The sequence below is a fragment of the Lycorma delicatula genome, chromosome 3 (genome assembly GCF_047948215.1).
Source record: "Lycorma delicatula isolate Av1 chromosome 3, ASM4794821v1, whole genome shotgun sequence".
NCBI classification, from domain to species: Eukaryota; Metazoa; Arthropoda; class Insecta; order Hemiptera; family Fulgoridae; genus Lycorma; species Lycorma delicatula.
In genome coordinates, this window is record NC_134457.1 from 192599322 (window position 1) to 192625704 (window position 26383).

The 26383-nt window shown below is 29.8% G+C and overlaps 1 protein-coding gene across 3 annotated transcripts in view; it reads left to right on the top strand.

Annotated features, from left to right (window-relative positions):
* Positions 1 to 4098: 4098 nt before the first annotated feature.
* LOC142322311 (GON-4-like protein) overlaps positions 4099 to 26383 on the top strand; it is a 66949-nt gene continuing 44664 nt past the window's right edge. For all 3 annotated transcript variants that reach the window (XM_075361247.1, XM_075361248.1, XM_075361246.1), the window contains exons 1-6: positions 4099 to 4356; positions 8463 to 8738; positions 13019 to 13154; positions 15392 to 15495; positions 19419 to 19584; positions 24342 to 24605. In XM_075361247.1, coding sequence (XP_075217362.1) covers positions 8494 to 8738; positions 13019 to 13154; positions 15392 to 15495; positions 19419 to 19584; positions 24342 to 24605 — 915 coding nt within the window. In that variant the 5' untranslated portion in view covers positions 4099 to 4356; positions 8463 to 8493. The remainder of the gene's footprint in view (positions 4357 to 8462; positions 8739 to 13018; positions 13155 to 15391; positions 15496 to 19418; positions 19585 to 24341; positions 24606 to 26383) is intronic.

Sequence of the window (26383 nt, forward strand, 5' to 3'; positions counted from 1 at the left end):
ATTTTATTTGAAGAATAATGAGAAATATACATTCTTCAGGTTTACAGGCTTTTATAATTTTATTAAATTATAACAAATAATTATACTATAATCAATCATTACTTTTATTTATTTAGTAATTTTATTATTTTTTTTTTTTAGAGGTGATTGATTAATGAAGTTATTAACTACACTGCACTACTTTTACAACTGGATAATGAAAGCAAGAAATATATATAATTTACAATGAAGTTACACTTGTTGTTAACCATACAGATTATATTTTATATATATTTTTTTTAAATGTCATTTATAAAAAATGTTTGTACAGTTCATAATTAAAAATTAGTGTTTTGTATAATCTTTAATACCAACTGGCATAACAGTATAAACATTTAATAGATGTATTAAAAAAAGAAGAAATTTCTGTTTATTTGTACATTTTTCAATTCATTTGAAGTATCATAACACTAGAGCAGTGGTTCCCAAACGTTTCTGAGTCATGGCACCCTTTCCAAATCATGGTGCCCTGTTTTAATTAGAATTTTTCCATGGCACCCTACCCTAAGTAAAAGTATGACTACTCATAAGTAAGAGATAAAATTAAATAAAATTCATGTATCTTCATTATTTTTTTACTTTATTAACATTAAATTAATAATTATAAAGGTCTCGGTTCAATTAATTATGAAGCTTTTATAATATTTTTTTGGCACTCCCGTGAAGAGGTTGTGGCTCCCCCAGGGTGCCACAGCACACAGTTTGCAAATCACTGCACTAGAGGGCAAAAGTATGCTAACCTGGTGCTACTAAGAAAAAGAAACCAACAAAAAAACAGCATATTCAAATTTTATATATATATTCTGAAGTTCAAATCCTACTAAAAATTAGTTGCTATATTAATTTGAATTCTAGACAGTGGATATCAGGGTATTTTGGTAGTTGGGGTTCAATTAATTTCAGGAATGGTTGACCTGAGTCTGTACAAGGCTACACCTCATTTACATGCCATACATATCATTCTCATCTCATTGGACAGTGGAGGGTTGCTTATTGTTCACTAGTTGAACAGATTGTCATGTACATTAGGAAAAAAATATATATATATGCGTATATATTTAATCATAAAAGAAACTTCTCACTTGCTTATGTAATAGACAACAAATATTTTACTTTATAAGTCATTAGGTAATGCAACCATTTTATAATATTATTATGCAAAAAAATAATAATAATAAAACAATGTTTCACTCCAAATTCAAAGCTTTCTCACAATAACTTGTAATGATGATCTAAAAGTAATAAAAGCTGATAAAAGCAGCAAATCAGTAATTATGAATGTCAATAACTATTCAGTAAAAATGTTTGATTTATTAAATGATAGTAAAACTTATAAATTAATTCTCTGGGACAACACTAACAAAATACAAGAAAATAATAAGTTATGTCAAAAGTGGAAAGAGTAGGATTACATTAACAAGGAAGAAGAAATTCTGCTACGTATTAATAATGTAAAACCACAAGAATATATGGTTTAATAAAATTACATAAAGAAGAATATTCAATGAGACCAATAGTCAGTTGTATTCAAGGTCCCACACATATAACTTATCCAAATTTTTAGTCAAAATAATTCAAAAATTAGTAGGAAAAAATGAGTTTATTAGAAAGGACTCATGAAAATTCCATAGTTTTAATGTAAGCAAACAGTATTGCAAAAATACAAACTTGTGTCCTTTGATGCGGTTTCGCTATACACTAGCATACCTATTGAATTAGCCATATGGGCAATCAAACATAAATGGGAAGAAATTTAAGAGATTGCCATGGAATCACCTATTTCTTGTTTAGTAGATTTGATTATGAAATTTTGTGAAACCCAAACAATGTCCAAATTGAGTGGTAAGGTGGCTTTCTATAAAAGATATGTAGGGGATAATTTATTATGTTTGGTGTATTGATGAAATATTAAATGAATTTAACAAATATCATAAAGACATTAAATTTTCAAGTGAAGTTGAATGTAATAAAAGTTTAGAGTTTCTTGATATGACCATATTTCATCGAAATGGGAAAATATACACTATTTTGTTCACTAAAATGACTTCTTTGGGTAGATATTTAAACTGTCTGTTAGCTCAGCTCATGAAATATAAAAAAGTTGAAATAAAAATTTAGCAAAGGGAGTTCTAACAATTACTCACCCAGTCAATAGAAGAAAATAATTAGTGAAACAAAAACTCTTTTATTAAAAAACAATTATCCTACAAAATTAATTTACAATACTTGTATTTACCATGATAGTTTGTATGAAATATGCAATTTTAAAGATAACATCATGGGAGTTACTGTGTGTGATGAAAACAAATATCAGTCCATATACTTATTCATTATATCCAAAATTTCTCTAAAAAACTAAAAAATGTTTTGAAACAAGAATATTCAAAGTTGTATTTTAAAACTTCAATAATTTTAACCTCCTTTTCTCCAAATTGAAATCACCAATTGACAAACTTAAACAGTCAAATTTAGTACATAGCATTCAATATAATGATTGCCAGGAACAATATATAGAACAAACTGACCAATATTAAAAAAGCATTTGCAAGCCCATAAATATCAAAAACATGAAGTTACTGTCTTATTCAAACATGAAAAAGAAAATAAACAGTTTTAATTCTGAACAACTAGAAATTTTAGATTATGATGTAAACAATACTAGGAGGTTGATGCTTGAAATGATTCATATTTTCAAATTTAAAGAGTCTATGAACAACAGAATGGATATTAATGGTTTAAGTGGTGTATATGCTAGTATAATTTAATATATTTTATCTGATTTAAATAGAATGATATATAGGATTACATTTTATTGTGTAAAAGAACTGCTATCTAAGTATATGTATATGAACTCACCGGGTTGGTTTAGTTTAATATTATTAAAACTAGAAAATAAAAATAAACAATGTTTTGAAGTTTTATTATGTTTGTTGCCAGGAAAATTGTAAAGTTCCAAAACACTGAAATTTTATTGGTAGTTTACACATTATAAAGTTGAGGGCGTATCCTCAATCTTACCTTTAAAAAATATTTCACTAATTTTTTTAGAAATATGAGCATATGATTGTGAAAAAAAAAATTATTTTGCCTACAGATACAAAATATGTCCTATCCCCTTCCGCAATTTATTTCTGAATGATTTTATACTGCAAGAGCAAACGATTATGACGGTTGAAAGTGGGGGTTTAGAGATATGCACCTAGATTTAAAGATGCAGAATAAGACTGTCAAATGTTGGTTTAATACCAGTAAATCTGAATCGTGTAATATTTAGTAAGTTTAGAAGAATATTTACTAAATTAAAATTTAGAACATTTCCAAAAGTTAATATTTACATTTGCTAAAAGAAAAAAAAAAAAATCAACAAATGTGATCATATGACAGTTAACTAAAAAATAACATTCACCTCAATCAAATTAAACAACGGTACTATAAGATAATTTGCATTACACTTCGGGGCCTTTAGAGAAAGAACATTCTTACTGTCATAATGTCTTTCTCAATAAAATACCCAATATGAAAAAGTCTAAGATTAGAAAAATTTATTAATTCATTTTCCTTCTAGATAAACATCATTACTCTGTTGAGTTTTATATTAATACTTAATTATATAAACCTTTTTACGCACTGGTACTAATTAAACGTGTATTTAAATTCGTCACATACACGTCCAGAACTGTTGTAACTATAGGGATTTCATCTATTTAATACCTTCTCCAGTACTATATTACTAATGTTATACTTTAATAAATATTACAACTTTTTTCTTGTATTTTTCTTATACGTGATGCTACTTTGTTGAAGGTTTTCCCTCGTTTTTTCCTTAACTCTTCCAACGAAATAATGGAGGATTTCCTTTTTGTATTGTAACAAACGTACCATTTCTGATGTGATGTACCTATTTATTTTAATAAACATGATTTGATCTTATTTAATCTGTTATTTAACAAAAATTCATTCCGTAAAACGAACGCGTCTGTATTTTAGTTAATGCTATCTGTCTTTGACGAATAGAACTAACTGCATTTCTTCCTAAACAGCTGCCATTAGTCTCGGTATTTAGCGCTTCAATTGTGAGAAATGGCGGAAGCTTGTGTTTTGTTGCTGTGTTTGTAGTAATGATTTGAGTGTGTTGAAGTTTTGTGGAGCCACTTATAAAAGTTAAACACCAACTGAAGAGAATACTTTTCTATGCGCTTATGAATGTTGTAGTGTGTTAATAATATTTGCCTGTTTCTCCTACATCTTTCTCAGTTGCATTGTAACCTGTACAAATAATTAACGACAAAATTTCTGTACATATTTAATAATTTTAAGGTCAGTAGTAGGTATTGTAAGGTTATGTTACGTTTTTTAAGTTTCAGGGTACTGTGAAACTCATTGGAGAGTTATATATTTTTGCTATAGTTCATTCTTGTTTCAATTTTTAATTACCCTATCGATGTATCGACGTTACGTAAAGCTCGAATATTTTAGGTTTTGCAGGTTAATATTTCGAGCCATATGATAATTTTAAATAGTGTATTTATGCTTTCTTCACTTTATACAGTTTAATTCCACACAGTCTTTTGGTGACTTATTGCGTAGCTTTTCCGTTTGTTTATTTTTCGTAAATAGGATGTAAATACAGTGGAGTCCGCTTTGCGTGATCATTATGGGACCTGTAACTTTTGATAGCAATAACCGATTGATAACATTAAGCTAAGGATGAAAAAAAATTATTACACAATAATGCAAACCTTTATTTTTACACGAAAGTTTTAAGTTCACAGCTGCATTCCTTTAACTCATTTAAGGTAACTTTATCAGTGCCCTAAAATTTTCCCCATAGTGAATTAAATCCATACGTTTTTTCTTTATTCTGCCATGAAATGTAGGGTTATTTATGATGAACTTTATATAGTCTTATAACACAACAGTTCACGTCAACAGAAATAAATTTAAATTAGATAAATTGTGACAGAATACATTTTAAAAAATAGTTATTTATGATGTACTTTATGTAGTCTTATAGCTCAACACTTCATGTCCAACAGATCACAAAATAAATTTGATAAATCGTAATAGTATCTTACACTGTGGATGTCTTTCATCTTCAATGGTAAAATGACAATTATGCACTGAACCTATTGACACTACATCATGTTTAAACATGTACACACTGTCCATTTGAACTGCCTGTATAATGGCTGTACTTCAGGTAAAAAACCCATTTATGCACCTCTTTATTGTCTAAGAATTACATTGTTGGAACCTTATGTTTAGAAAGTTTTGAACAATGGATCATTTTGTAAAAATTCCTAAGAATTACCATCTTTTGTATCCATGTATATTTATTATAATTGATAACATTAGCTGAAGGGTATTAATATGGAGGTAATCTACCACTGTAGTTAGTTAGTTAGTTCTTATATGGCTTCACAGAAACACTATTTTGAAATAAGAAAATAAAGTTAAAATTGTAAATGTAATCTAACCAAACTTAACCTATGCTCGCTAACCTTGAGCAGCAAGCATAGGTTAATTGGTTAGATTATATTTATAATTTTATTTATTTATTTTCTTATTTCAATGGTGCCATCTAAGAACTAACTACAGAGGTAGATCATCTACTACATTAATGCTGGCCAAATTTTGATCACAATATGTGGATTATTTTTAATACTTTTTCCATAGATGATTTTGGGACTGACCGATTATGATAACAATAACCTATTGATAACATTAACTCCGATTCTCATAACCAGATTCTACTGTATAACTTAATTTTTTTATTCAAATTTTGGCTAAAGCCACAAATCCAGGTGTTTTTCGGATTGCTTCATGTAAACAGCATTGAACTTGTATGTAATACTCCTTATTGATCATTTAACCTTATGGCAAGAACTCGTGATGCACTATGCTGTTAAAATCTAAGAACACGATGTGCATAACCTTCATATTCGATCGTACTTGTCGAACTTTTTTCATTCTTGGTGATCCAGAATGCCTCCACTGGACGATTGAGCCTTAGTATCGACATCATATCGTAAATCCATGTTTCATCATCTGTTTCAGTAGTTCTGCATCGTTGTTTACTTCATTTAGTGACTCCTGAGCAACTTCCATTTGCTGCTGTTTTTGTTTGAAATTCAACAGTTTTGGAACAAATTTTGCTGTCACGTTTCATACCTAAAATATCTGAAAAAATTTCATGGCACAAGCCAATTGATATCCCAACAACATCAGCGACTTCTCTGATTGTGTTTCGGCAATCATTCATAATCATTTCTTTCACTTTTTCCGTGTTTTCATCGATTGTTGATGTGTTGGGGCGTCCAGGGCCCTCTTCATCTTCAATGTCTTCCCAACCTTCTTGGAAGCGCTTATATCACTTGTAAGCCCTTGCGTTACATATAGCAGACTCGTCAAAAGCAAATTAAACATTTTTAAAACATTGCTATACTTTATTCCATTCTTATAGCAAAATTTAATACAAATTCTCTGATCCATTATTTATACAAATAAAAAATCACCAGACGTACCAAAACACATGTTATCATTTTGACAACAGACTAAACATCCAATATGGCTAAAAATGTAAAAAAATAAATAAATAAATAAAAATTTAATAAACATGTAAATGAGGATGAAGCAATTCCCTACCTTCCTGTATTTTATCAATTATATTCTAGCAAAAAAATCTGTATCAGCTGGAACACACTGTGTTTACAGTGTTTACTTTTCGAAAATTATTTCTCAAGAGACTGATGCATTATTGGGATTTATTTGTCATAGGAAAAAAATTTTATGTTTTTGAGTGTGTTTTTTTTTCATTTTGATTTATCCACATCCAACAATTTTGACTTATTATTACTTATAGGATTTGAAGACAGTATTAATACTAATTACTCAGTTTAAAGTTTCCACCTCAGGTACACATACCTAGTCTTCTGTAACTCAAGTTTTAGTTGGTAACTCATGCAGTTCAAACTTGTCATGCCAGCACTATAACTTTCTGAATATAAGCTTATTTCCATAATTTGTTTCCTAGGATAACAATAAACTCTGTGAGTCAATATTTATCTGCAGGCAATTATTTAAACTCATTTGAAGGAAGTTTATCATAAATTCTTCGTAATTCCCAGCCAACTATCACTGGATTGAAAATCTTGCTTTTTGATTTCTTCGTAAAAAAAATAAATCGTTTTTCCTTTAAGATGTTGCAAAAACTAGAAACATCCCATCCTCATTGCTGATGAAACTAGATGTCCAATTTGTAGAAGTTATTCTGTTTTCATGGTTGTTTTTGTAATACCAGGTTCATTTCCATTGGATTTCATATAATTCTCAATTTTGTATTTGTTCACTAAAATGTAAGTGCAATTCACAGAAGTTTGGGAAAGTGAAAAATTACATTCGTTAATTTTGCACTTTCAAATGGTGTTCAAAATTTCAAATGTTTTGTACTACAAAAGTTATAAATTTCACATTATAAAGTTATGATGTTTTCATAACCTAACACCAGCATAATAGTTTAATTTCTACCATATAATTATTTTTTTTTGTATTTTATGAATTTAGAGAAATTTCTAGTAGATCCTAAAAGCTTAAAGTCCATTTCCTTTATTTCAGATTCATTCAAACTTATTCAGAAATTGCCTTCAATAAAGCTATGAAGTTTGGTTCATTTTGTTCCAGAATATAATAGAATTTTAATGAGTTAATGAAATAGGTAGGATAGTGCCTGGCTATTTGAGGAACCGCCGTGATTTTATAGCAGTGTTAAGATTTAAATTACACCTTTGGATAAAAATTACATTAACTGACCTATCTATACATCATATCAATGCTTGTAATAGATGTATGATTTGAAAATATTATTCTTATTATAAGATATTGAAATTTAATTTTTAATTAATAATTTTTTTTTTAGTTTTGTAATTTATTTTTGTAACACCTGAGATGTTAGTAGTTTACTCTTCAGCTCTGATGGTAGTGGACTCTCGACTTAAATCAGCCAAAGTATTTTGATTCAGTTTGAACATCCATACTATCTATGTACTGTAGTCATTCAGTCTTAATTATTAACATTTTCAGGACTTGTTGACTTGAATTGACTTGACCAAGTGAGTGAATTGCAGTACATTAGCCTGTTGTAAAGCAGTAAAATCTAATGTTTTCTGGTCAGTGAGAGGAGATTGTATACCTAGTATAGAAGAGGAGCAAGAGATTTATACTAACAATAATTTTTTCTAATTTAAATGCAGACCCTTATAAATGATAAAAAACTTCAATAAAAGTCATTTATTTATTATAGTCATTATTTATGTTGAATTATAAGATCAATCAATCTTCAATTGATTCTTGATGTTATTATGTGTTAATTCTGTCATCTTTATTATATGAATTGCATTAATTTTTATTATGGTTATTTTTTATAGATTTAAAAGGAAAGGTAATGAACCTTCTACAATGTCAGTTAATAGAGAGAATAATTTTTCATCAGAAGCCCCATATTATGATTTTTACACTCAGTGGTTACCTTTTTCGGACAATAATGAACAAGACAGTTGCAATCTCAGTACCTCATCATTATCATCATCACCTTCATCATCATCATCTGTAACTGGACTATTTGAACAGGAACATAAACATAAGAATCAGTTCTCAAGCAAAATGAAAACTGATAGTAAAGACATTATGTTCAATTCTTTATGGTATGTATAGTACTTTTTTTAATGTTATTGGTAATATTGTTGATAAAAATAATATTTTAGAAACATTAACTAAGCTTTAAACAACTTGGATTGAAGACTTGGTCAGTACTCTGCAGCTACGATGGTAGGTGGACTCTTGACTCAAATCAGCTAAAGATATTGTTATTTTGATTCAGTTTGAACGTCCATGTTATCAGTATACTGTGGTGATTCAGTGTTAATTATTAACAACATTCTCAGAACGTGTTGGCTGAAATTAACTTGACCAAGTGAATTAATTGCAGTACATTAGGCTATTGCGAAGCAGTATAATCAGTGTTTATAATTTCTTAATTTAGTTTTACTGATTTTTTTACATAATCAGTTCATAGATTTTTGTATATTATATATCCTTGAAAAGTAGCTTACTTGACACGTGACTCTAGCAAAATAGCCCAAATTTTGCTTGTGACACAATCAAAATCCTTGAATTTAGCAAAAAATAGCATCATTGACTGTGACACCTCGATGTGGATGGTATTTACATTTCCTTTCAAATATTAGTAAAATTGTATTTTTGTGTATAATATGTGAAATTGTTGCATTTCAAAATGTTTATTTTTGAACAACGTACAACTATCATACTGTGTGTTTTACTGTAATAATCATTATCAGTGACATTAACACTGCTTGAAGAAACATACAGTGAAACTGCACTGAAAAACTACCTAATGACAGGAACAACTCTTTCCATGAAATTTGTGTTAGCCATGATGATATTCACATTGAATGCTCATCTATTGTGACAGTCATAAAATCATTAATCTTATTTGTATTAAAACAAAGCTTATTTATTAAACAGGAAACAGCATTAGAAGTTGGGAAACATCAGTGGGAAGTTTCCATAATACTCACAATTACATCGATATGTATTGTGCCTATGAACACAAACACACATTGAAGCAGATTTTCCTAAAATGTTAGAATTACATGAACCCATCCATGCTTGGCAAAATGCAACATTATGTTTGGAGTATCTCCTTAGTCCCTTAACTCATGTCAGCTGACGTTTACCTGTCTTAATTAAGATTAACTCTGGAAAAAGATCCTCTTGGTTGTCAGTGATGTCGTCAACTAATGTATTTTTTAGAATGGGTTTCAGGAATATTCAGAAAACTTTATTAAAGTTGGCTAAAGAGAATAGAATAAAAGAAATTATTTTTAAGAAAAGTTAATACTAAATGTTTTGATTTATTTTTGAAAAATTAACATATTCCTGAAATATTTGTTTTTGGAGCTGCTTGTTACTCTTATTATAAGGTGTGTAGAGTATCAGAAGTAAAAGGGATTGATTAAGAATGAGGCTTATATTTATGTATTGTTTAAATGGATTATTGTAAATTCAGTGTAGTTGTAGTAGTGTTGTCTGTAGGTTGGAAAGACACAAAATTTGAGCATTACAAAATTCAGTCCTGTGTTTCAGAAAAACTTTATTGAAGTATTCATTATAAGTGTACATTCAACTGTTTTAGAAGCATCAATGACATTGCTTGAAATTAAAGACTGACAAAACCTTAAATTCCTTCAAACCCTTTATTATCTATTTAAGCACTTGTTCACAGAGCTGAAGTCATTTTCATTACTGGATCATCGTCCTTATTTGAGCATTAATGAATTCATTGAGTGGAAATCAGTAGTTCTTAAAATACTCCAACTGCATTACCATTCCTTAAAAAAAATTTGCTAGAGCCGAGGAAATCCTGCCTGATTATCATACATAAAAATTAACTGTTTAATCCTTCACTTAGCTCAAGTAAGAATTTTATTGTCATTTTCAATTATCTTTAATGTTACCTCTGGTGAATAAAGATCTCAAACTTTTAATATCGTTTCTGATGAATAATACCTTTCTTTACAAATATTTATAAAATTTATCCAAAGGACAACAATAGCTTATATAAATTTTCAAAAAGAAAAAAGAATAGATTTTGTATTTATTGCATTTTACATGCCAGTATTGGTTGTTATTAGATGAAGATGGTTTTGTTTCATTATTCAAATTCCATTACTGTTGTATGATGCAACATTAATTATTAAACTCTCTCTATTAGTTACAGATTAGAGTGCTCTCTTTGTAATACATTTGTTTACAACAGAAAACGCTTAATTAATTTATTTTTTATACTATCAGTTGGTGTATTACTGTCAATTAGTGTTTAGATTGTTAGTGCTATCCTTGCCATGTAGGAAATTGGTCCATCCAAATCGATTATTTGATGCTGAAAGTTTTAAGACTCTTCCTAACCCCTAATCTGTTATTTGGTTCCTATTAACAACACATCCTGGCCTGGCAATCCATGGATACATCAAACTGCAGAAAGAAGGTGTGCTATACAGATAAGGTATTCAGCTGTTGGTATGTTCTGAATCAAGAAAGCTTCATTAGATGTCAAGATTTCTAGGTCATTATACAAACTTGTTAGTCTTTGATGAACAGTAGGAATCATTTGCAGAGGAGAGTGTCACTATATTTGATGTAGAGTATCACTGCATCAGATCAGCATGGCCCTAGCCATGATCTGATTCTGATACTAGGGCCTTGCTGATCACACACACTCACACACAGAGAGAGAGAGAGAAGAAAGAGAGGAATGTACCTAAAATGGTCAGCTGATTATACATGTTTGGATTCTTTGTGTCAATATGAACAAAAAATATTGATTTCTCCATTGTTTTCTTTTTGGCCATCATTTTGTGTTTATTATGAAAAAATTTATATCTAAAGATGAGATTGAGAAATCAATTTTATCATTCATGAACACTAAAAATGCTCATGAATGATGCCTCTTAATTTACTGGCTTGTATTTTCATTAGTTCAATGACAGAAACATATCTCTTACAATTCAGAAAAAGGTTTTCCCATTGCCCTCTTTCTTATCTTCTTCAGATGGTATCCAAAGAATCGTACAGCATAAATTGTTCTTGCCCTAAAGATATTCTTTGACAACGTTGTGGAGGAAAGCCCTTGAAATCTGTGGAAAGAGCTACTTATATTTATTTTATATTAATATTGATGTTACATGTGTCATATTGAATATATTATGTGTCGTATTGATTTTCATCAATAGTAGTCTTATATTCTTAAAAAGTTTCTTTTTAATTTTTTGCTTCAGTTCTTCAGTCATAAAAAATATTTATCAGGTATGATCTTCCACCATGAACCACAAAATAAATTTGTAATTTGTCTTCCTTCGTTGAACATGATGCACCATTTGACCATTATGATGTTGCCTAATTCATTCATAATCTTGTCAGTACACACTTCCCTTATTCATTTATGGGTCTCTACAGGGAATACTTTTCTTGGAATTAAAAACTGGATCACATTTCAAATTTTTATATTTGGCAGAACCTTTTTAATTTGAACATATGAACTTTATTGGTTATCAGTGCTAAATTTTTAATTTTGTATTGGCAGCTTCATCTGTAGCTGGATAATGTTTCTAATTACGGAATTTTGGTATTTCAAAATTCAACTTTGTAAGTATTGTTTGGACAAAATATAGCTTCCCTCAGCAAATGACTTTGTGTCAATTTTTCTATGAAAAAAAAAAGTTCAAAAGTGATGCATTATTTATATGATTTCAGTTTCTTGTGTCGCTGTACTTCTGTTGTTATTTGTTGAATGTAACTGCAACACAAAAGCCAATTTTCAGAAGGGCAGATGATTGTTTCAGCCATTGTCATTGCTCTTTTAAACAGATTAAACGTGAATAAATGCAAGGGCTATCATGAAAATAAAAAGTATTTGATAATAAAAAATTTGTTGTAAAAATATAAAAATACGAGTAGAACATTTCTTTTTTTCTGGGTGCCGTAATCCATTTCTTTACATAATTGCAGCATTTACATTATTGAGCCACCATGTTTGTCTTACCAATTCACAAGGTTCAAAATAACAGTCATGTAAACTATTGATTGTATTGTGAAGCAATAAATGTACGATTATTCTTTATTTAGCGTTTAATTCACTGCAGAAAGCTTATGTTCAGTGATATGATAAATGAAAGTTTTTGGATGAAAAATACCATTCTTGTCTGAACCTTGGACCCTGAACCTTCTAGATAAGATTCAGAGATGCTATCTTTCTCTTACGGAGATTGACAATATGGTAGGGTTTATGTATTTAAATTTTTTGTTCCTGAAATCTCTAAAGGAGGAGTATGATTGTCTTTCATTCTGAACCCTAATGGTTGAAATAATGCATATAAATTAAATAATTTATTAAATTTGTTTTCAGTAAAGAAAATCAAGAGCAACACGATAGTCTTGAAGATGGTGAATTAGCCAGTATGTCTGAGGATATTGATAGGCAGTTAGATCATAAAGCTGAAAAATCAAAACTTACAGTTTTTAATGTTAAAAATATCTTAAAGGCAAGTTAAGTAGTATATTTATAGTATTTGCTTTGTAATTATATTTATATACTTATGCATTTGTTTCTGAAAGTTGTATGAAAAATGGATTTCTCACAGTAATTAGCTTACATTGCTGTACTCATGGTTTACTATTAAGATATATACTATAGAGCTTTCATATATGTTGTAGTTGTGTTCTGTTATGTTCTAGACAGTTTTACACAGTTTTCTGTGTGTTTGAAATATTGTAGATTATTGTAACAATATCCATATTAAAATTTACTACTATATAGCATATTCTTAGATTTATAACTAGTATTTTGTCATAGAATAGATTCTTTCCTTTTTACATAAATTCACTATAAACATTGAAATGCTCTGTAAAGTATGTTTGTACTCATTAGTTCACAAATGAGTCATCTAATTGTCATGAAATTCACTCTTCGCTTATTGTTTTACTGTAAAATATTTGCATATAGATTTCCCTCCCTCTTCTCTTTCATTAATATAATATAGAACATTTCTCATCAGTTCGATTGCCTATTGGGTCTTCATAAAAAAAATGTTTTACTTCTACAATCTGGGATAAAGTTTGATATCATGGATGGCTCTTGTTTTTTATGTTAAATATTGTATATTAATTTTTTCCACTGATCTTAACAAATTATTTTGTCTTTTATTTATTATTTACCTGTCAATTACTTAAAAATGGATGCCTTTTTTTTAAGTACTCTTACCTTATTGACATAAATTTGAGCTTAACATTTTTTTTATCTATAAGTGGAATGAGTTGCCATATTCATTATTTAATGTTTTCATAGTTAATTACAGTTTATTTATATTAATTCATGTACTTGTTAAACTGCAGAAGTTTCAGTTTTTAGTGACTGCTTTTTTAATGTATTCTATGTTTATTTTTTAACTGTTAGTGGTTATAATTGATGAATTTAAAAGTAGACATTGTATTGTTGATATTTTCCTCAAATTTTACAAAATGTACACCTGTCTTTAGTTTGTTTTTTGACTATATCAAATTCCTAACTAAATTTAAAGCAACAATTTTCAATATTTTCCACTGTTAACAGAGAACTAAACTATCTACTACCTTTCAAGTTTTCATTATTTTATTAATTTATAAAAAACAGATTAGTAAAGGAATTAATAAAATGTCAGAACCATAAATGTGGGAGAAGGGTAAGAAACATGTTGCTTTAAATTTTATATCCTTAAGGTTGAAATAGTTTTTTTTTGTCCTCATTCATTTGATGGTTTGATGCGGTTCTCCAAGGTCTAGTGGTAGTCGTTTCATTTTGATGTACCCTCTACATCCAACATTTGTAACAATTTTTTTTACATATTCCAAACATTGCCCACCTGCACAATTTTTCCCATGTACATGTCCCTCTGCTAATATTAAAGCAACTATTCTAGGATGCCTTAATACGTGGCCTATAAGTCTGTCTCTTTTTTTAACTATATTTTTCAAGTGCTTCTTTCTTCATCAGTTTGCTGCAACACCTCTTTATTTGTCACTTTATCCATCCATCTGATTTTTAACATTTAAAAAAATAGTAAATATCGTTTTTTTTATTTTCTTGTGTTGCTATATACTTGACAACACTTGTCCACATATTACAATACGCACTCAGTGCCAAATCAACAGTTTCAATTGGGAGTAGTTTAACCTTCCTCTATACAGCCATGATTTGACTACCAGTGATTATCACCTTTTACAAAAATGAAGAAATGCTAAGCAACACAGCATTTTGAAAATGATAAGGAGTTGAAAAACAGTGTTACTATGTCTTAATCACAGACAGCTGAGTTTTATGATGAGGATATTCAAAAACTTGTTTACAGATATGACAAAGTCCTTAATTGGGACGGCAGTTTTGTAGAAATTGTTACGAAATGTAGTAAGATGTATATAATAAATTGTTACGAAATTTAGTAAGATGTATATAATAAATTGTTATTTATCAATTGGTGTTTTTTTTTTAACAAATTGAAAGAAAGTTACTTTTTGAATAGCCTCCATATCTCTTTATTTTTTCAGATATTATTTGAAGTTTGACTGATTTTGAAATCTCAAATGATATCATGAAAGAATAAATAAATTTTTTTTTCTATAACAAATTACAATATTGTAATGAGCAACGATTTATGAATTTGAATTTTGATACCCATGTTATTCCATATTTAAAAAAAAAAAACAGTTTTTAAGATGTATTATGGTTTATGTTTTATTATTACAGAGTGTTATTATGAATGAAGACGTCGTAGAGATGGTGTGTAACTCTCTTAAAGGCAAACATAGTGATCTTCCATATGAGCCAAAGTTAACAAGATCCAGAACAAGGTTACTGAAATATTTTCTGTACATTTTATAAATTATAAAACTTAATAATTATTAATATATAAAGTAAATTAACCAAAAGCAAAAATTGGAGTTTTACCTTTTACCTCTAAACTTCTTTGAAGGACATTGAACAAGAAGTTAGAGAATTTTTGCCCAAATGTACAATTTATTAGGTGTTAGTTGACTTCTTCCCACATACAGTAGTAAGTCATTTTCTACTTACATGTGTTGTATCTGCAGCTCTACAGAATACCATTTTGTAAATTGATGATCCATTGACTATGCTGTTGATGCTATTAACTGTAGCTTAACTATGCTATTAATTGACTGTCCATTAACTATGCTGTTTCAAACTGGATATTGCTATGGTAGTACAGTACATGGCTTCGCAAATTATGAAAATTAGTATTTTATAGAAAATATTTATTTTCTAAAATCATGAATTTCATAAACTTAATAACTCTTACTAGACATTACGTGCTGATTGACAATTGCTTAATTGTTTTAATAATATTTATTTATTGTTTCAAAATAAATTTAGAAATTTTCCTGAATGGTGAAATTAAAAAAAAAAAAATATTTAAATAATTATCAGCTCATGTGGTCTCCTTTTTATATATTTTTGCAGCTAGCTCTAGCTCTACCTCAATTTATACATGACTGAAAGATTTCTGTCACTTGACTGGTATATTTAGTAGTTTTAATTTTCCTCTAAATTATTACATACATAAATATTTATTCTAAGCCTATTCATGTTGCCAGATATTAATTCTCTATATTTTTACTTTAATTAGTATAAATATTATCTAGTGTAGAAATGCTGTCTCAGTTATTGTTTATAAACAGGAAAAACTTTAGTGAAAACCTTGCATTGATAGCTTCATCCATGTTTTAGATATTGGTTAAAGTTAAAGTTAAATATATTGTTAAAACGGCAGTCCCCCTATCTCGATTCAAGATAAATATTTTTACAAAATTTCTGACAAAACTAGAAACAGCTGATTCATCATTATTGAATATTGTAATGATAAATTTTGAATAAGTAACAAGAAGAAATTTTATAAAATGGTTTGCAGAATAATTTCCAGCATGAAATTGCAATGTTACATGATGTGTAATAACCCTTCTTTCTACCAGAAGTATTTATCTTGAATGGTGGTTGGGAATGGCCATTTTACCCTATCTGGATACTTTTAACGGTCAATATCTAAAACACAGATTAAGCTATCGATGCAGGGTTTTTACTGAAGTTTTTCCTGTTCAAATCTACATTGAAATCATTTGTAACATGACCATCATGCTGTTTAAAAAAATAAAGTTGAATTCAGTTTGGTAGATAGGTTTGAAATATGATAAAGTGTTTGAAGTTGGCTAACAATTTCAAACACGACTCAGAATAGTTTCTTTTATACAGTAATCAACTACATTTAGTTTGGTAGTGTAGTCACATTCAGTTTTCTATAATTAACCCTTTGAACCCTGAACCTTCTTTGAAAATAATGTAGGAATTTAAAACCATCCCTGCAAATAAGTTGAAAACCACTTTTTTCAGAATTTGACTGTCCTATGTTCATCAAGATAAGAATAGAGCATCATGTCATAACTATCATCAATTCCACCCATATATTTGTTGTAGTCAATAATTTCTGCTGGCTTTGTTTATGTAGTTGTTCTGTTGCCTTTTAGAATTCTCAACATCTTTCACTTCTGGTATTGATGTTAACAACATAACTGGTTTTCTTTGTGATTTCTTTTCCCTATGTGCTATAACAACACTACATACTGTTTTTTCCAATATTTTACTTGTCCTACCTGCAGCTGATATGATATATCAGTTGGAAAGTGTTTGCTGTTTTTCCTAACAGTTTTAGTGAAGAATATACACACAATTATACAGATATTTAACCACACTAACACTAGTGAAAAAATGAATGGTAAAAGTGTATCCTTTCCTTAGTTGCAAGCAATGAGAAGTTTTCTTACAACTGTATATCGAAGACCATATTTAGTTATTTCTTCTTTGTTATGTATATTACTTTTCCCTTTGAAGCAACCTAAACTCAGGCAGTAATTTGAAATTTAATCGCACAGTACCCACAGTTTTATGCCCCAGTGGTGGTGGACATGTTTTGCATAAGTTTTGTTTGACTTTTAATCCCTATAAGAGATTCCTCTACAGAAAGCTGCTGATGGCCAGTGTAATAATGTCCAAATAATCTATTACAATGATGAGTCATTTGAAACTTTTGGTCTGGATCATAGCCTGGTTCACCAGTTTTTGGAAGAGCCTCATTATTTAAAATAAACAATGAATAAACTTGAGCAAAGACTCAAACTGATTCCTAGTAAACATTTTTCCAAACCAAGAGTTGATTGTGAATTCCTTGTCAACCAGTACAGTTTTGTAGATGGCTTCCAGATAAGACCCACGTTTAAAACAACAGCTATGAATGCTGTTATTTCATTTAGAGAATCTGGTAGCCAGATGTGCAGAATGTCATTCGTGGCATTTACATCAGTGGCATCGTGACGGAGACCAAGCTGTTAGCCTGACAGTAATTCCCAGAGACTAAACAGGAAAAAAAAGTTGTAACTGAGAGATGCATCAGGGCTAGGTATGGAGGGGGTGGCATGGCAACTGGAATTGTCACATGCGGGATCTTCCTCTTCGGGGTCAGGATGTTCAGAGAAGAATTAGTACCTCTTCAAGTCTGGTTAGCATATCTGTTGATTTCTGTTACAAACCTTTCAGCAATATTTCAATAAAAAATCAATCAGATGTTGGTGGGCAATATGTAGGCCCAGGTAATTAGTAAAAATCAAAAAGAATGAGTAATATTTTGGAATTCTACTTCGTTTAGTCCTTCCTAAATTTCATTATTATCTTCATTTACTTCAGATGAACAAGAAATGCCACTAATTACCTGCCTTAGTCTATCCTGAAGATGAGGCCTTTTGTTGAAAAAAGGTCTAAACATAAATGTTTAAATGTTAAAGTAAGAGACTGGTCACATATGATCTGCATCAGTAAACAAAGTATCTCTAATATCAGACTTTGAATCATTTTCAGGAATAATTGTAGGGGGGGGCTGCAGCTGTATCATCAAAAAAATTTGAAATTTTTTGAGGCCAGTGATCTATCATCATTGTCTAAATGTAGCATCAAGCTGTCAGTCAATTTTAACTCAATCTGTTGGTTATATTTTCAGCTATAGTTCATTTAAATTATAAACATAAAATACTAAAACTATACATAAAAAGATTTAAATAAAAATCACTATACACATTGAAATAACACAGGAGTACTGGAGTTAAATGATAATAGAACACATGTATCGGCAACATTAGTAACCAAAGATGGCAACACACGAATGGGCTACTGGCAAACTACATAGTAAACAAAACAGCAGCTGATACCAGATGTCGGCTCCATACAGTATACATATTTGTTTTGTTTCAACACTTTTTAAGAGTAATAAAATATTTTGTAACAATTATGAATATATTAAGAATAATGTGGAATACAAAGAACATGTACTATTTTCACAAAAATATAAAAATAATCAGTTTTAAAACAGAAATACCTCAGCGATGATATATCATTGCCTGGTATTTTAGAAGCAGTTAATGACGACAATATATCATTGCCATGAAGTTTTTAGCAAAATACTTTGCCGATGGTATATCTACGCCTGGGGTTTAAAGGGTTAAGTTGTTTCCAGACCTTTTGAACAGTCTGTATAATATTATAAATTGTGAATTTTTGTAATACTATAAATATGTTTTTTTTCTGCTATTTACATTTATAGATGTACAATTGAATGATTTATTAAAAGTATATTCATTATGTTTTTTGTTTATAATTTTTTTTTTTAATTAATCACAAACAAGATAATAATTAACAATCTTTTTTTTAATTTTAGAGAATTACGTGACAAAAAACAGCCATTATCAACGGTGTGTGCTTTGCCTTTGACAGATTTAACACGTAAACCATTTCAGTCTGAATGTCATGTGCTCATTGAAAAAGAACTTCCTGAGGATTCTTCTGATGAAGAATATAAGCCAAGTGATGATATTTTAAGTCAGGTAAATATGTTTGTTTTAATTAAGGTAGTCCAAAATATAGTTGATTGAAATTATTAATAAAAAAGCCGTATTTAATATGTTTTACAGGTAGTTATTTCTTATAACCAGCCTGTGATTGTCACATTAAAAAGGTTTGTCCAAAGTTCGCAGTTGTTGATAGCTCTCACCAGTGAAACACTTTTTGGTTTGCCATGTTTAGCGCCTTAGCCCCAAAAAAAGCTCAGAATATTTTCCAAAAGAGAAAATTCTTTGTAACCCTTTGCTGTTTTATAAAACATAAGTTAAGCTAAAAAGTTCATTATGAAAGTGCCACTGAAGTAGTGTGAGTACAGAGTTGGCTACTTGAAATTGAAAAAAAAAATCAAACTGTTTAACAAGAAACTACCAAAGATAATAGGAATCCTGTGCCAAACAAAAATGAGATTATACTATATCCTACTTTTCCCGTTGATGTTATAATGGAACTCATAATTGGAGCCTTTGAACATATCCATTGCACTTACTCCCAAATCTATAGGCTTCTAAATGATAATCTTTTCATAGACATGTGAATTGTTGAAAGATTATTTTAGTTTTAATGTGTGATTTATCTACTATCTGTGCAGTACCTAACATAAAAAAAAATTATGAATGTTCATCATTTTACCAAAATCAGTGATAATCCTTTGCATTTATAGATCTTTATAAAGCTTGAAATGTATACGTAGATCTCAAAAATCGTATTTTGTTTGTGTTCTAGATTTGTATTAACATTAACTGAACGCTTTGCATAGACAACTCTTTGTTTATGGCAAATATCAGTTAAAGTGCAGTATTTTTTATTACTTATGTATTGAGAGTTTATCAACTTGCTTTTCATTTTTTTATAAACACAGCCCTTAACAAAAACAAGATTAACACCTCAAGAATTTCAAAAATAGTTTTCTTTTTTTTAAATCCATTACTTAAGAAAATCTGACACAAGGTTGATTAAAAGGTTCTAAGACTATTCATAAAACAAAAACAGAGTATAACACATAGGTATGCATGAACAGCAGTTGTAGACATTAACCTGGATGAATTACTATGCAATTAGCATACTTTTCTTATACATCAACATCTGTTATAAGTATTTTTGTAACAATGTGTTGACACGTCTATAACTTCACTGTAGATTGAAGATAGAGCAAAAAGTTAACACTGGTCTCGCGAATTCCACCTGAGATGTTTGCAGAGATTCAGTAGGCCTGCAATACTGTAGCAATGAGTCTGCCAAGATGTTTTTTGTGGTATCATACTTAAAATAGGACAGAATATCACTTGGATGGAGAGAGTTAGAGGGATGGGTTATCACACATGAGCCCAACTACCAATTATTAGAACAAAATTAAGCAGCTCATAGATGAGAATTGCTATTATTATTGAAAAATAAAACTGAAAACTTCTGACATCATTATAATATCACTTGGAACACTGCTGGCAATGCTGCAGTCTTTAAATTGCAATATTTATTTTAAACATATATCACTTTTCTGTCAAGCTCTTCACTTCTGAGCAGAAATAGCATGATGTTGAAATCTGTCAGGATTCCTGACCCTTAGAGACAGATTCAAACTAATGACCTGAACTGCAATTGGAATACAATGGTTATTCATTATGACAGTTTTCTTACACATTTAACAAATGCTTGAGTTTCTTGGTTACAACAACATTATCATAATTTGACCCTTCCTGTACTTACTGGATTTGATAACCTGAAACTCTTCTGGTTTCCAACTGAAGGATCACAATTTTGATACTTGTACAAGTAATCTAATGGGAGTCACTGAAGGTGCATGATGTGCTTAAAGAACAGGCCTTTCTTGCATCATTCCACCAGTGAGTGAAGGGTAACTTTGAAGAGGACACAAATTTATAGATAGGTACATTTTTCAATTTTATTGGCGTCATAAAATGATGGAGAAAAATGGGCAGAAATGCAAAATATGTTGTTAAAAACACATAAATAGAAAATTTAACATATGAAAAAACAATCTATATTAGAATTTCATGTGGCAAAAAAACTTTAGTGGAACTTTTTGATTTTCCAGTATTTTAAATAAAAAGTATAAAGAAGTGAAACAAAAACTTATAATTTTTCTCTAAATCAATACTTTTACGACACTATTTCTTCAAATGTTGAATCAGTTATTGTGAAAGAGAAGAAAAACTAAAAAACTATTTAATTTGCTAGCTTTAGATATTTTTTGCAATAAAAAATGAAAAAAAGTGGTGGAAAATTTTTTTTAAAAAGTGGTTATGTTTTTTTTTAAGTTGTCCAACATGATATATTTTATCACCTGATAAAACTAATGAGATTTAACTTGTCAGTTACATTTTGTTGAAATATATTCATAGTTGTAATGAAAAATTTGTAAATAAATAAATACTTTATTCATTTAGAACATTATTTAGATCTGATTAGAAATTGTAGGTACGCTTTCTAGTTATAGAAAAACGATCAGTTCCATCTTTTGCCTGGAAGGGCAGCCATGGAAAAACCTTGAGCAACATTACAAAGCACAAAATTCATTCTCAAAAAAGGTAGTGATACTTTATTAAAATTTACTTCACTTATTTATATGTAAGAATAATAAATATTCAGAATAGTAGTAATTCTTCTATATCAAGATAAATAAATAGATCAATACAAAATAAAACATTAATTTTAAAGACATTGGTTTATGAATATTTCTGTATTTTTTAAAATTATTCATCAAGTATGCAGTCGATTTGGATTTATTTAATTATTCTTTTAAAACTTATCATTTTCTTGATTTTTAAAACTTGGAATAAATTGATAAGATCTTTATTAAAAATAGTAACTGAAATATAATAGGGTCGTATGTAACAGGTGAAAGCATTTTGCTGTAAAACATGAAAATAGTTACATTGTCTTATTTGTTGTCAATGAATAGTTAGTTACTTTTTAAGAACAAATAATTTTATATCATTTATTATTATGAATTATATTTATTGTCATCATGAAAAGTTCCCCTGATGAAAAAACCCATTTTTCTATCTTGAAAACATGATCTTACTTTTTGAAGTAGCAACAAAATGTAATCTTGTACAGAGTGATTTTTTAAACCTGTTACCCAGTTTTAAATGTAATTTAAGAAAGGGAAATTTAGGTGGAATAAAAAATGTATTTTTTACTTACAAAAGAGATTTAATAAAAAGCTATTGCTTACATAATTGTTAGAGAATATGCTCAAAATGCCCATCCCTTGTGGTTATACATGCACGGAATCTTTTCAGCATATTAGCAGAAACCTTTTTAAGAGTTGCATTGGAAATATTCCTGATTAAGTCTGTAATATTGACTTTTAAGTTCATCAATAGTGTGAGGATTGTTTTTGAAGGCCTCAGACTTAATATAGCCCCACAAAAAGTAGTCAGGAGATGTGAGGTCTGGGGACCTTGGAGGCCATAAGCCCTTGCTTATTATTCGATCATCAAAGAACTCTTGCAGAAAATCCATGGTTTCTTGAGACGTGTGGCATGTACCTCTGTCTTGCTGAAACCAGCAATACCGTTCTTGAGGTTCCAGGAGGGACACAAATTGGCGCTCAATATTCCTGTATATTTCACCATTTACTGTTTGTTCGAAGAATATGGGTCCGACTATACGATGACGAGATATCGCACTCCACACCAATTTTTTCAGGATGCAAAGATTTGTCTTGTAAAGCGTTAGGATTTTCAACCGCCCAAATTCGACAGTTTTGACTGTTCACATAACCATAGAGATGAATCCAAGCTTCATCACTAAAGAACACTGTTTAAAAATTCGATTCCGTTATCATTTACGAGAGACCTAAACCAACAGCAATATTGCAATCGCTTGTTTAAATCTGGAGGCTGAAGCTCTTGGACTAATCGTACGCAATACAAATACAATTTCAATTTTTCAGCAGCTTTCTAAACACTCAAATATGATAAACCAACTTGTGTGGAAAGTTTCCATAAACTTTTCCGTGGAGAATTGAGCAATCTTGTTTTCACATTCTCTAAAACGTCATCTGTCAAGCGAGTTGTTTGACCACTACGTTTTCTGTCGCAAACACTACCTGTGTCTTGAAATCGGTTTGCTAGCCTAGAAATTGACATTTTTTCTGGCAACACCATAAGGAACACCAACAAATTTAATTTGAAATGATTCTTTTACACTTGCATACGATTTCGTAGCAAAATATTGTTCAAGAATGAAAACTCGTTCTATGGTAAAAGATATTCTGTTCGTAACACGACCGGAAACGGCACAAAAGTTTACACAGCTCAAGGAGAATCAATTCACACTGCCGTATCTATACCGGTTGAGTAGCGCTACCAACTTCGTGTCACAAAACAAAATTTTCCTTTCTTAGAAAAGAATTATCAGACATTAACAATTGGGTAACAGGAGTAAAAAATCACCTGTATCTCAGGCAGAATTATACGTAGCACAATAAGTCCTGTATTTAATAATGATGACTGTTCTCTAATTAATTATTTAACGTTGTTAGAGCAAATACAGTATGAGCTGGTTGCAAATGAAATCAGTTTGATCATTCAATGAAAATATACCACTTTGCAAGATCTAAAAAAAAAGTTTTTCTTTGTTTATTATTATTAGTATTATTAGTTATACATCATCTACTCTATATTTTTGATTTAAGGAAAAATTTCTCTTCACCGGAAAAAATTATTTTTATAGAATTTTATTACAAAAATATTTTTATAAAATTTTATTACAGAGTGAAGATGATTTTGAAGACACCAAGTGTAATACCACTCCTTCTACATCTAAAAGTTTTAAGCGCCGCAGAATAATGAAAAAGAAGAAAAGAAGATTGCATAATGATAAACTACATGTTAACGAAGAAGTAAAATCAAATATTGGAGCGAATAAGAGTAGTGGTATTGCAGCAAGTACAACCAAATCTGATATTACGAATGACACTGATAAAAATAACATTGTTGGATATAATGACCAGTCTGTTGATGAAAATGGTTTTAAAGTAAGTGAACATACAGATATTTCAATACCGTAAGTATGATACTGTAGCAAACTATCGCAAACAAGTAATTCATTAAAAGAATCTCATTCCACTGTTTTTCTTTTCAACCTCTTTTTTAATAATTTTTATTTCATATTGTTATGTGTCTTTTATGTAAGAATCCTTTATTGCATTTAGCCTGTCTGATCCTGTAATATGAGTTTTGTTCTAGCCATTTAAAAATAGCTCATTGTACTAGTATCCTCCCATTTTCAATATTTGTATGTGTGTGAAATGAAATTTTCAGCTGTTTGATGTTCAGAAAGTTTGAAATCATTAAATTATAGTTGAAAGAAATGAATAAAAATCAGTCATTGATGTTTTCCTGTTAGTATGCTTTTTTTTTCATTGATCGAGCAAAGCAGTGTAGTGTTTTATCTTAAACTTGTGGCATTTTGTCTCTTTGTCTTAGTGATTTAGTTATGGCCAAATATGAGATCAGTCTACACAATTCTCAGAACAATAGTAATGTCCATTTAGTTGCAATAGCTCACTATTACACTGCTACTACTACTACTACTACTATTACTACTACTGCTACTTTGATGGCTACTGATACCCAAGATGGTAATTAGCAGTATCAATTATTTCCCACCATCTTCCACTGTCCTTCACTTCCTCAACTATTGCCCCCAATTTAGTCAGGTCCTTACTGTTATGCTATAATAGTTGTAATACCATTGTACCATTTCATTGTAAAAAAATGTATACTGAAAACTCTATAAATATTTTTTATTTCTCTTAAATTACATACTTCATACTACTTCTCTACGTAGAGAAGTACTTCTCTACGTAACTTACGTAGAGTTTTGCAGAAGTCTACTGCGAAACTCGGTATTTATTCCATGTGGCATAAAATCAATTAGCAGTATGCCAAACTGATCCAAAAAGACTGTGGCCATCAGTTTGCATCCAAATGTCTGTAGTTTGACCTTTGTCGGTCTGGTAGGTGATTGAGGATGATGCCATTCACTTGACTGCCGTTCTCTCTCTGGCATGTAATATTAAATCCATGTTTCATTGCCAGTAACAGTTGAATTAAGAAATATCACCTGTTTCTGTGTAGCGCATCAAAAATTCCAGATCCCATTTAGATTTTTTTGTGACGTTCTGTTAAGACGTGCACAAATCTTTCTGAAGCCTAAATGGTCATAAACAGTGTGACCAATAACAGCTCTTAATAATAGCTCTTGAAACATCAGGAAAAAGAAAGGCCAGGTTGGAAATTGTTGAGTGATGATGTTTTCTGATTTAATCGACGCATTTCAACAAGTCCTCGGTAATTATTGAGGGCCTCCCCGAACGTTCTTCATTATGCACATAAATTTTGTTATTTCCAGACCTTTCACACCATTTTCGGACATTTCTTTCATTTTTAGATTATCAATTTTATACAGCAATCAACTGCCTATGAATTTCAGCCGGCTTAACGTTTTGATCATTTAAAAACATATGAGTCCACGTATTTCACAGTCGCCAGTAGCATCAATTGTCCCATTCATTTTATAATGTAATAACTCACTCTTAATCAAAGATACTACAACGCGACAACTTACATACAACAGTGCATTGTATACATTACTACCAAAGCTGCGAACAGCACAGGTTCACCAAATTTAAGAAGAGAAATTTCCCAGTAGTCTTTACTTTAGAGATATCCCTTGTACATTAGATTATTTGCATATATTTAATTTAATATAATTATAATTAATAATTAATTTTATAATTATAATTAATTT